General features: G+C 38.8%; 1 protein-coding gene and 1 non-coding gene across 2 annotated transcripts in view; both read right to left on the reverse strand.

The window, feature by feature from the left end:
• Window positions 1-13,853, reverse strand: part of LOC125226779 (protein spire-like) — a 246,897-nt gene that overhangs the window by 3,492 nt on the left and 229,552 nt on the right. Inside the window, exons 5-7 of the mRNA XM_048130863.1 lie at window positions 3,654-3,854; window positions 1,647-1,819; window positions 660-723 (exon numbers count right to left, since the gene is read on the reverse strand). Of these exons, the coding sequence (XP_047986820.1) occupies window positions 660-723; window positions 1,647-1,819; window positions 3,654-3,854 (438 nt within the window). The remainder of the gene's footprint in view (window positions 1-659; window positions 724-1,646; window positions 1,820-3,653; window positions 3,855-13,853) is intronic.
• On the reverse strand, window positions 11,728-11,800 carry Trnas-cga. Its single transcript has one exon. It is a non-coding gene; the product is annotated as a tRNA-Ser (tRNA).

Raw genomic sequence — 13,853 nt, forward strand, 5'->3', positions numbered from 1 at the left:
GTTGTCTGTAGGTACCAAGCTATATACGAGTACTAAGTATAGGAAATGTGTATAATCAAGGATCGGGCAAACGCCAGTCATTTTGAAAACACAACCCTGTTACGTTCAACGGTTATTTCCTAACCCCAATGTAAATGATAGTATGTTTTAGGGTTCCGTACCAAAAAGGTACAAAAGGAACCCTTATTTAATAACGCCGTGGCTTGCGTGGGCGACGGTCGCGCGATGGTCGCGCGACGGCGATGCGACACATACGAAATCAAACCTTATCGATCATAATCATAATCATAATATTTATTTCTAAGAATATGGTAGGTACAATTGAGATGTCGATATGGAAGTATGAGACGCGACGGCGACGGTCGCGCGACCGTCGCCCACGCAAGACACGGCGTAATAATAATGCCCATAGGCGGCATAGGCAATGAATGAAATTTTTAGAATCATACATTTCTTTGCTTATGCCAACATGGACTATTAGGTGCGTTTCAATAATATGCGAATACTATTCTCCCACGTAAGCAGTTACGAGGCCAAAATATACCAAAATTAGACTTCAGTACAGCCCCTGCAAATATCCTGAATGTAGGCATGTGAGAATATGTGCATGGGGATAAGACGATATTTTTGGGGAAGTGAACTCAATATTCATATCTTACCTTTCTTAGTGGCGGCCTACTTCTAATAAATTCGAGAATCATTGCGTGTGCGTCTTTCTTTACACTGTAAAAAAAGAAATCATTTAGTGGCCAGTCCTAATGGATTAGAAAATATAACGCATTTATTCATTTAGACTTAGGGCCCATTTAGACGGTACGAGAACTCGCATACGAGATTTATTACATTGCGGTATTTGATGGCTGCGCAGAATTGTGTGTACCCTCAACAGCCCGCAATGTAACTAAAATCGCAAGCGAGTTCGCACGCCGTCTAAATCAGGTCTTAGTTTGTTTCATACAAGATTTTGTAATGAAGAAATGTTTTAGTCCATACACACAAAAGCAATATAGTTTAGTATTTAAAGTCACACACAGGTCGAACGCGATTAATTAACATTATTTTTACCTTTTTTCCCAACGTTTCGGCCAGGTTGCACTGGCCGTGGTCGCGGACGACTGACGTCCCAGCAAAGTGTCACCGGAGATGTAAACAACACAAAACTACCCGATATTAATTTATATAAATGTAACACATGTATGTCTTTAACAGGGAAGACGGGTATAGATTATCGCCAACATGGGGACCAGTGATTCAAATGTTCAAACCAAAAGATCTATCTTCGGACCAGTGCGCGGATGTTGTGAGTGCTGTGTGTCGTGCGGTGGGAAATAAACAATAACTAAAAGCGGGTAGATTATATTTATTTGTCTACCCCGAACATTTATATAAATTAATGTCGGGTAGTTTTGTGTTGTTTACATCTCCGGTGACACTTTGCTGGGACGTCAGTCGTCCGCGACCACGGCCAGTGCAACCTGGCCGAAACGTTGGGAAAAAGGTAAAAATAATGTTAATTAATCGCGTTCGACCTGTGTGTGACTTTAAATATGTGTACAAAGCGCGAGAACTTAAAGTGTAATATAGTTTAGTATTCGGAGAGTAAAAGAGTTCATTTTCAATTATCATGGTCTTGAGTTTGAACTTGCCTCGGTGGTATCGCGCCGTCAACCTTTCTTAAAGTATATCTCCTGGATCTGATATCATCCATGAGGATCTCGTACGGGGTCAACTCGTACTCGATTGGTGTCCGTGAATAACTGACTTTCTTTAACTTAACACCCATTCTCAACTCTCCGATGACTTGCATCCAAAACCGCGCCTGGAAAAACAAAATAGCAATCAGTTTAATACGATAAGACACTTTGCTATGAGAAAAGCGGCAGGAGCTCAAATTACGGGGAAGAAAATAAACACACTATTATGGAAGTAGTTAAAGCTGGTCGTCCAAAAGTAACACTGAACTTATTTTACCAAGCTCTTACTGCAGATTCTGTTTATAATTTGGGTATAAGCAGGTGCCAATTACAGTTTAGCCCTATTTATTAGGTATTTAAGCTGTCTGACGAACAACTTTATTAATATAAAAAGAAAAGTGACATCTTGTAACATGCATTAATTTTCGTTCACTAAAAAAACAATATTTTATAATATTTTCAAACGTAACACCTAAGAGGGAGTTCAAAGCTATAAATTTAAACAATAAATATTGAACAACGCATCATTTTTATTTGTTTTGTCTACATACTTGAAGGGCTCTCCAAATCCTTCGGTTTGACTACAAACGGAAAGTTGATATAATGTTAGTCAATTTCCACATACCTAATAAAGGAAATAAATTAACAGGTACGAAGTAGGGTCCTTTTATTACAATATTTATAATTATAACTCTGTTACGCATAAGCACATTAAGATGCATTATATTGTGGATTTATCATGTCTGTATTTTTTTGGAATATAATTATGTATTGGAATATTTCACCCCTATGGCAATTTTGCGCATATGGTATGAAATATCTTTACTAAGCAAGTCTAATAACTAACCGAGACATTACTTGGCCAAACTGACATATTGAAAATACCTTTATTTCTTACGTTTTCTCAAAGACATATATAACTCCGTTTAGACAGAAAAAAACGTACCTCAGTACCATACGGAAAAAGGGACGGTGGCCTAGATGGCATTACACCTTTGGGGTACGCTCAGCTAGATGGCGCTAATATTAATATTTGACATTTTAAAACATATCAAGCTAAGAATATGGACCAAATTGTCAAAACTGAGGTTCAAAAGTTTTAAGCCTATGTCAAGAGATGGCAGTCTATGCACTGTGATTACACATTTTACTTCAACGGTAACTCTCTATAATACTCGATCCTCTTTGGTTTACTAAATCGTTTATTAACCATCGATAAAAGCAACTATAATGTTAATTCATTTCACGCCACGGTTAATAATTTAACTTGTATTCAATAAGACCAATAAATAATCAACGGCATGGCTGGCTGGTGAAATTTCCGGGAAAGTCATTAATATTGCGTAGGACACCTAGGCGGCACGCAGCGCATACCAGTTTCAGAGGTATTCCCTTCATTAGGGATACTCAGCGGGTGTAATGTGACGTCAATGATGTCATCACTTTAAAACAAATATTTAGATACTTATGGAAACAGACTTTACACGAAACTAACATATTTTCTGAAATTGAAATATTTTTTGCATTAAATTTGCCGTACCGTCTATTATTTTGAACTTATATGTTACTTTAAGTTCTCAATTATGCCTAAGGTTGCCGTGTCGAAATACGCATATCATTTCTGATCCCTGACATCAAAACCTGTAGGATAACCTATTCATTATTCAACGTTGTTATAACTGTTAGAATTTTGTAACGTATAACAGAAATCTTTAGTTTTGAAGCTGATGCTGATTGATGCCTTGCATTCTATTAATTATATACACCAGGCAGCATGATAAAATATCAGGCCGTCCCAGATGTTTTATCATTTACCGCGCGACCTTACTCGCTTGCCTGTACTCATGCTATAACAGAAGAGGTTTTCATCTGGGGTTCAAGTGGTTCTGTAGTTATTTTTCTGGATTCTAAAGAACTGCTTTTAAAATTTCAAAAGTGTTTGTCTAATTCTCAACTCACCCAATCAGAGAACTGCAGGGTATCCAGGTGCGTGACGGACTCCTCAGCGGCGCCCAGGTCCCTGGCGCCGCCGACGCGCACCCGCGCGAGGAAGGACGCCAGCTCCAGAGCCTCCGCGACCAACGCGCGGCACACAGCGCGATAGTGCGCCGCGGCTGTGTCGCGGGAGCGATGGCCGCCGCCGCAGTGCCAGACGCAACGCTGTAAAGAGATGTTCGCACGTTAGTTAGTATGTAGGTGTACGACAGGAGATCTAATGCCAGAGGCAGTGCTGGGAAGAAAGATGTTCCTATGTTACGAGTGATCTAGGTTTGACGACCAGCGCATGGCACACGGCGCGATAGTGCGCCGCGGCTGTGTCGCGGGAGCGATGGCCGCCGCCGCAGTGCCAGACGCAACGCTGGGGAGAAAGAAATTTCTCTATTAGTATATGACAACCGTCTAGACCAGTGTTTGATCACGTATCACCGAGGAGAGACATGAGACTACATTAGAATGTGACAGGTCTAAGGCTATGCAACCAGCGCTCGGCACATGGCACGGTAGTGCGCTGCGCTGCGGCAGAGTCTGCCTGTGCCCGCCGCCATAGTAAACGCAGCAGAGCTAAAGGAAGACAATGGCAATTGAGGATCAGGACTGTTTGTGTCGTTATTCATCGAGTCAGCTTCAGCCAGCAGTTGCCGTGTCATATCTACGCAGGTTCCCCTTGTTTTGGCATAATTTTACAATCACGAATTCTTTTTGGCATAATCTATATTGGCATAATTCACCTTTCGCATAATCTGTTATGGCATAGTATAGTTACGCATAATTAGTTTAGGCATATTTTTGTTTGTCCGAATATATTTCGTGCATAAAGGTTATTCGCCGAATGGTTTTTATGCATAAATTATTTCTGCATAACATGGTTTAGTCTAAATTTACCACGCAGAACTTTTATCATAGGTAATACTACTTTATTAATGTTGCAGTTCTAACCTTTGTCAAGAATTTGTCTTTGAAATTCTTGTCAAGATGTTGTATTTCTTGAGGTCGCAGTTCTAACCTAACCAAACCGACTCTCTTGACATCATTTAGTATGGGCCGATATTCTGATTTTAACACTTTCGAAACCGGGCTCTACGCGGCGCTACGACATTTTCGCTACATACGGGGAAACCCATGTAATCGGCTACGCTTCTACGAGCGGTGTGCCCGACAGTCGGGTTCTTGGTAGCGAAAGTGTTAATAAATATGCCAAATGCAATTATGTGAATTAGTTTTATTCATTAAAACAATCGGCGTAAACTGAATTATGCGAACTTATTTTCGGACAAAGTAATATTCGTATTATATTATTTTAGATTATGACAAATACGTTTTGTGCCAGATTAACATTCGGCGAAAATCGATTATGCGAAGTCTGTTATGCGAAAATTGTTTCGGACAATTAAAGTTATGCCAAATAGAGGGAACCCATCTACGCATCGTTTAGGATTACAAAAAAATGACTTCGAAACGCTAAGGCTGCGGGATTAGTAAACATTCAAAGCTGGTCGTTTTTAGTAAAACCTGCATGTAAACGTTGATGTTCCCATAGCATCAACTAAGGGTTATTAATCTTTTTCTACTCCCGTGTTGTTATTCGTCATTTACCGTGTCGTGCATAGATCGTTAAAACCCTACATAAAAGATGCCCGCCCCCGGCCGGCGCCCCGCGCGCCCACGCATACGATATAACTCTTACAGCATTGTGAGGATGCCTTTAAGGGATATAGCGGGCCGCGGGGCGCCGGCCGGGGGCGGGCGGCGGCGCGGGGGAGTGCGAGCGACAGGGTGAGTGCAGAAACATTGCAGAGGACAAGTCAAAATACTTATAGGAAACAGTGCGAATTTCAAGAAAGTTATTCTAGAAAACTATTTAAAAGTAAGTGCATGGTCGTAGAAAAAGTATTGTATGCAACGGTGTTTAACTGAGTCAAAAAATACTCGCCTTCGCCTCAAATTGTTACCCACGCCACTCGTCTTTTTTGACCTCATTTAAACGCCTGTTGCATAAAATACTATTTGATTAGATGAGATGCCACAATCCTTACTGAGTTTGTACAGAGGTAGTTGTAATTTGATGTAAATTTTCTCAATTCGCAGAATGTAGACATAGATAATGGATATTATTATTACGCACTATCAGTGTATAATAATTTAACCTAGTGGTAAGATCATTCGCATGCAAATCGACTAATTCAAGCTGATTTCTTGATTGAAAATGATGATTTCGATACGCATTGCAATCCCCATCACCGCACAGACTAATAAAAGACAGATTGCATTACGCTTAATACAGAACCGCTCCAGATAACATCCTTTCAATTTTCATTATAACTTGCCGCAAAATTATGTGGCGATTGGCATATAGCAATATGACTATGCCGCCCGGCTTGCCATTCCTATCAAACTTTAGCAAACTCGTATACCATCAAATCCTTCTGGTTCATTCTCAACTTTACTTCATGGTAGTATAATTCAATTTGCAAAAAGTGTATCAGAGAGATATAAGTGTCAATATATTTGCATGTCTGATTAGAATATTGCTCGCTGCATATCGTTCCACGCATTTTGTTCATTACGATCGAATGGCTTGGCAATTGTTAAACGTATCATAAAATAACAATAAAGACTTGAATAAATTATAGAGGGAATTAAAGAAAGTGCCGAGGCCGCTCGTAATTAGATCTAAGAAACGATATGGGTTACGAAGTAAGTATGTTATAATGAGTAATGGCGTAACGGCAAGAAGGTCTATACCTCTATACCTTGTTGCCATACCATAAAAAAAAATCTACACTATGAGCAAGGACGATTATAAAGGACCAGCAGAGTCCATACTAAATGCCGTACCCCGTTGGCAGCCGTAAATCTATGTCACTAGATGTCACTAAGAGTGTCATTTGAATAAAAATGTCGTTTTTTTTTAAAAATACGCACGCGGTAGTTCAACGGCATTACAAGTGATACAGTGAAAAGTATATAGATGACGCAAGGGGCCCGTGTCATGTTTCAGTCCCTGTTTACAACGCAAGCCATCGTTCTTATTTTGAATTATGACAATCATGCAAAAGAGTACCATACTGTCAAATTTTCTATCTCTTTCATTTTGAGCGTGACGTCAATGATTAGTAATATTACTTTCAATATATTTAAAATTTAGATTTTAATGAGGCCATTTCGAACGGTGTTTATGATAGATATCATGTTGACAATCAATCTCCTGACCGTCTCGCTCATACCAATCCTATCCTATATTTGAACGAGTGCGACCGAAACAGTTGAGTATTATTGAAGATTTTTGAATGTCTAAAATCTTATTGGTAGTTGTCGAAAACCCGCTTTTTCCATAAAGTGTTGGCGCGACGTCAAGTGGGTGATAGGCGTACGAGCAAGTACGCGTTGGATGGTCGACTACTATGCGCAGCGGTTTTTACGCGTACTTACGGTGACACACAATCGAAAAAGGTCGTCGAGCCATAAGTACGCATACCTGCTCGTATCGTACGTTTATCACCCACTTCAGACTGCGTTTCGATCGGCGTTTAGCGACAATGATTATCAGCTCGGCTTCATGGCTTTACGAACCTTAGCTCGGACCATCGAATATGAAACTTATAAACTTCTTTATACACAAGGGTATAAAGAAGTTTATAACCAGGTGCTCCATGACACCATTGCACCAATCTGTCGCCAGCACTACTACACTTCAACGGCCAAGTCACACAACATCCATACTAATATTATAAATGGGAAAGTGTGTGTGTCTGTTTGTTTGTCCATCTTTCACGGCAAAACGGAGCGACGTATTGACGTGATTTTTTAAGTGGAGATAGTTGAAGGGATGGAAAGTGACATAGGCTACTTTTTGTCTCTTTTTATATCCCCCCACTTCCTTATAATGGAGGATGGAAGTTTGTGGAGAGATTTTCGAATTTAACGCGAGCGAAGCCGCGGGCGAAGGCTAGTTAACTATAATAATAAAGAAATCGCAGTAAGGAACTTTATGTAGATTTCATTACTTTTTAGAGATAAACAAGCAGCTCCATCGAGACGGCTATTTTTTACAGAATGTTTTTGGTGGGATATACATAGGCATAGGTATATATCACTAACAAGGTATCTATTGTCTTAGTCCGTTTTCACATTATCCGATCCGATATCGGATGTCGGAAGGATTTAAATGGAAAAAATCCAAGATAGCGCCTGTAATGTATGGGTATCAGTCCTACATCCGATATCGGATCGGATAATGTGAAAATGCATTTAGTCTCATTAATTATTACTTATGTCAGAGTTTCACTAATTATTTCCTTTTATTCATTTATTATCTCAGTTTAGGTTTATACGAGTACCAAACGAGTAGTATACGAGTAGAAAATATATTACCAAAACAATACAAACTATCATTAATTTATTATAAAAACGTAATCCAAAGTGCCACACCTGGCGGCCTAACTATCCGCGTTGTGTCCAAGACGAAGCCTGACCGACGAAGCTAGCAAGTCTCTTTACGTGTTAGCTGAAATACTGTCAAACCATTCACTGTGATTACTCAGATTATTATAAGCAAAATGAACTTTCTGGACAATGGAGATGCATGGGCGCAGTCGAAACCAGCTCGCCCCTTCAGCCGTGTCCCGTTGAAAATCGGAAAGATTCTTTTCCTTAGCACATTTAATGTTTACAAATTGGATTCGCCTTCTGTCACCTAAACTGGTAATTTTATGTATGAGGTCATTGGTCATACAATTATTAATTTATACAGTTATTAATTCTGTATCTCTACTCGCATTGCTGCTGCGATTCTAAAATATTTAATATCCATATTATGAATATTCAATAAATCATACACACACATCCATGTCACATTTGTGATGTGACATGGATGTCAGATGTCACATCTGTTGGCACAATGATTGCGTTTTGTTGACCGTATTTGAGCTCAACATATAGGTTTATTATCACTAAGTATATTATATTAATGAACAACGAAACGGATGTGACATTTTCCTAGTCCACCAACGTCATCTAGTAATTTTATTTGGCAATAATTAGACAACATGCGAACAAACTTAGCCAGCGAAGCGATCACAACTACGTCGAGGCCGACCAAAAAATATAATTTGTAAAAATTGTGTTTTAAGCCAATATTTTGATATTAAAATAAAGTTTTTTGATAGTTATTCATAGTATAATATAAAAACAAGTAAAAATATGTGTGAAAATATGTTTTTTTCCACTCCCGGGTTACGAAACAACGCCATCTAGTTTTAAAGCAAAAACTAAGCTTTTTTCAGGGGTACGCTTTTTTGTATGGGCTATATCAGTCTAGTATTAAATGGTCCTTGCTATGAGGGAATTACAAATTATAATGAACTAGCTTTTGCTTTCACTCGCGTTAGAAAGAGACAAAAAGTAGCCTATGTCACTCTCCATCCCTTCAACTATCTCCACTTCAAAATCACGTAAATTCGTTTAGCGTGAAAGACGGACAAACAAATAGACACACACACTTTCCCATTTATAATATTAGTATGGATTATTATAATATTAAATAGTATTGTCGCTATGTAAGTTTTAAGTGTGAATTGTTTTAGTTTTTTAAGTCTTAGCATTAGGTAAATGTCTTACTAACACTAATATTAGTTCTTTAGTGTTTTAATGTTCTACTAACCATTTATGGACCTCGAGTCTGAAATAAATGATTTTTATTTTATTTATTTAATTTTTTTCTTACAAAGTACAATTTTTAATCCCACCCAAAAACGACGGGGTGTTATAAGTTTGACGTGTCTGTCTGTCTGTGACATCGTAGGTTTCGAAAGGATGAGTCGGGATCGGGAGTGTTAATTTTTAGCCATGTTTGATGAAAATCGGTCCATAGGGGGTTTTATCACAATTTAATTTTTTACAAATGAGTTATAATTCGAAAACGTCCCGTTTCATTTTCGAATGAAGTCTTTTAGATACATAAAGCCTGACAAGTTTTTATTTGACCCTGAAACAGTGTCGCTATAAACCGCTTTCATATGGCAATAATGTGCCGACGTCATATGTAATGGGGACAGCGTGTACTGGTTACCCGTTAATATTTATAGAAAATTAAAACATGGTTTTAGAGAATCAAAATTTAATAAGCAAGGTTTTAAGACTCGCTACTTCTTTTCACATAGCCTAAAATCCATGAATCTTGTGCCTTAATCGAAGTTGTCGAGGTTTATTTTCTTTTTGCGTGGGGCCTTGTTCTGTACTGGTGGCAATTATGGAACGGCTTCCTTATTTCTACAAATATTTTCCACGGCAGAGCTACAGACACCATCAATAAGAACAAAAAATATACCTGAGCTAAATCGAAACCAACTAATCAATACAGGAGAACCGCACTATAAACCGTCAGTACCGGACATGTCAACAACCGATCTCGGAACATTGTTATCGAAATGCTGTGAAATCCTTCATCCTTTTTTGTTGTACGTAATTTATCACGTTCAGCATAATTATTTTCACTTTTTTTTATATTATTTGGGCATATTTGCGATGAAACCGTTAGAAATTTTAAAATATTTACTTCTAGTTTACATCACTGACATTCGATGACTTTCGATGACGGGTGTCGAAAAAATCCTTGCCAGTAAAAGAAATTAGTTCAGCTGAAAATCCGCAACGCGGTGAGGGTCAAATAAAAACTTGTCAGGCTATACATTGTTTCCAAAACGTTCCGCTAAGGCGCGCTGTTTTAAATCTCATACAAAATAGTTTATCGAAAGGTTGAAGTTGTGAAATGGACACTAAAGGTACAGGTAATTCTTTACCAGTTTCAGTAATTATTTAACTTAGTCCAGTTTCTCGTGTGGCCGGATTTGCTCGGTAACTTTACCAAAATGGGTAAATGTCAAAGTGTGGCGTGACACAAACTCGGGAGGCGTAACCGAACGCAAAAGGACTAGTGGTGCAACTTGCATGTTTTGAAATTTCGGTTTCCGGTATGAATGAGAATGACCTCAATACCTTGATATAAATGATGGTATAATTTGTCAATCTCCAAAAAGTGGGCCATTTTTTTGGAGAGGGACAAATCATACCTACAGAAACAAATCGTACATATAATATTGTGTGATTTTTGTCATGCCCATTGGCAACGATGAAAAAATCACAGGCATATGCAGTTGTGCAACGTTTCCAAAAACTTTAAAAACATCTCAGATTGAAAATGTCCTTCAAATCTTTTAACTTTTGTAGTGTTCCAAAGTAGATATCTAAAAACATAATGTAGGCATCTCTGGCATTATGCAAGCATAGGTTTTTAATTATCACAAAACCAATGACGCACAATGTTTTTCTCCGAGAATTTTCCAAACACATGTTAGAATGTCAGTTGGGATAACAGATCACTGCGACGTCAGCGATATTCAGCTCAGATTACAATATGGCTTTTCAGAAAAACATCCTTATGTACGTAGAACCCTGCCTCATTGACACCGTGCTGTATTTATCATAGAAGTAACTTCGACGTTTACTGTGTAAAGGTTCTACAGTGGCCTAGGATTCAAATTGGTTGACTGCACATGAAGCATAAGAATTATTTTCTAAACGAAAGACGCGTATAATTTCGTTGCCAACAGTATCATGTAATTCGTTGATAAAAGAAGAGATTTAATTGCTAAGATAAACTTGTTGGAACTTGGAATATAATATAAGAAAAGCAAATTAATAGAAACGAAGGGGAAGATATTACAAGTTATTCCGTTAACCTTGTAGGGAAAATGGTAGGGAGAAAATTTCTTCGGGTATCCCATATTTTATATGATATGACCGCGGGGGTGGTATGGGTGGTAAGTAATATCTATTAGATGAATAAAATAAAGAATATTAGCTATGTTTTCTTGATCATGAAGATTGTTATTGCCCGATTGGCGACATATTGTAAATACGGAGTTTTATTTTATTAGGAATAAGTAAGTTTTGAACTTTGCGAATATTTTATAAACTGAAATAGATACCATACACTAAAGAAAAAGCGATCAAGCCCACTGGTGGCGAAGCCGGGAATCGAAGCCGGGAATCGAACCCGGGTCTCCAGCTATCGCGGCTGTCGTGATAAACCGCTACACCACCTCGACCGCCGTGGTACCCGTCGAAATTTCTCTAGTGTATGTTATCTCTGAAGACTATTAGGCGCCATAGACCAACTCTAAGGGCGAGCAATTTGTGCTTGCACCTCCTATATGAATCCTTTTGCAGGATTACGATATAGCGAATATTTATTTGTAAAAAGAGCCAAGCAGTGAGCTCTACAAGTTTTGTTTCTCTAAAGCTACTGCCTTAAAGCGAATAGTCAACTCAGATGAGTTCTGCCACATAAGTTGGCAATAGACAATAAATCTATGTCAAAAGGATAATAATAAACGCCGACACCTTTTCAGATCCCGTACGTCATTTAGCAAAACAGTGATCTTTCACAACCACCATAACCCACGCTTCTGCAAGGTGCGACCAAACTGTCAACTACATAAACCAACTCCCAATTTACTGTGATCAATTATAGACGCAATACTCTCGAACTAAGGCACATAATCGCCATTTCACAATAACTTTTATGACATTTACGAACATGAACTGAAAATTCATAATGCCCGTTTTGGAATTTGATGCATGTAATTGTCACAGCGCACCTTAAACGGAGTGTTTGACGCGAAACGCTAAGGAAATTGGTCACGGATTAAGCGCTCGATCTGAGTTAATTGTTTCTTTCGTAATTTTATTAACAATCATTTATTATTATGTGGTGGCGAATAGGCCAATCGTCTTCCTTTTAAGGTTCTTGTTTTAGTTTTAACAGAGTGTGGTATTTATAGCGCTTTTCCTGAAGCTTTTGTTTACACAATTCGATGTAGGCGAGGGTTTACAACAGACGAAACAAGGTTCGTAATAAGATTGTGTAGTTCACAGATCAAAGTTCAAATGGCAGTTAATAAACGGAAATTATTCCTTCAAAATTAATTAGCTGTTGCTCAACAATTGTGTTCAATGATCACAAAGGCGGCAGCCCTAATTGACGCTAACCAAATAACAACAAAGCATTTATGATTCAACGTGTCAAGGCAAAGGGGAGACGGGGGCAACACGGACACTTTCGCAAGTCGGATGTGGACCGAGCGCGGACAATCGACACCCACAACAGCCGGCCTAGCCGAATGACAGTCGTTGATGCTAGACGCCAATCGAAACGCAGCCTGGCTCTGTCGCGCCAACACGGAATAGCGATGGAAATAGCTACGATAGAGATAATATCGTAAGCGTATGTAAATTTGGTTACGTACCCCGGTCATTACCGTGCCTCTGCCCGCTATCTATAAATCTAGAATAAACAGTGACTTATGGCTTGCCGCTTTTGAATTATTTGAACCAAAGTTAAGGAGATATTTTATCAGCATGGCCGACGCGTTTGTCGGCCGATCGGAATGAAATCTCACAGAGCGAGGTGTCGCAAATCAATGTGTAATTTACTGGGACGGGGCCGTAACTAGGCTTAATTGTAATTTATATTTCACTGCGTGAAATTGTTGCCTCCGTACGCGAAAAGACTAAACCGACAGACATTCTTACAAAGATACTCCTATTTCATTGAGCGGAGCTGGAATAATCTTTGCATATTAATTTATTACAGTTACTTATTTGTACGGTAGCTGTGATGAATGGTAGGTGCGTGCTACGCGCACCACTTTTCATGTTCCTGACGGGGATGGAGAAAAACTAAAACTGCTATATTATTGATGAGATGCCCCGGTGACCCACTTTGCCCGCGGTCCCTGGTAAAGGCGTTTGGGTAAAGAAAACAGCGAAGGAAATTGTGCCGGAAAATTTCTTTGAGAATGTGAGAAGGCTTAAATTACATTGGCTTCCACTAACTTTTACTTTTTTCTTTCAATTTTATTGCGTGCCATCCATATCCATTATCCATTTGATCCACGTATCAGTCTCATTTCAATCCATCCAATCGATTTTTTTTTCCTTCTGCAAATATACTGACATAGCGCATAATAGTATTTAGTACTACCTGAGCGAAAATATTTATGAAAAATTTGTACTACTACTAATACTGAGGAGCTCTGGGACAATAACTGGATGCTTTTACTCACAAAGACTTAGAAAATAGAACATAAAACCATTTTT

The sequence above is a fragment of the Leguminivora glycinivorella genome, chromosome 6 (genome assembly GCF_023078275.1).
Source record: "Leguminivora glycinivorella isolate SPB_JAAS2020 chromosome 6, LegGlyc_1.1, whole genome shotgun sequence".
Classification (NCBI taxonomy): domain Eukaryota; kingdom Metazoa; phylum Arthropoda; class Insecta; order Lepidoptera; family Tortricidae; genus Leguminivora; species Leguminivora glycinivorella.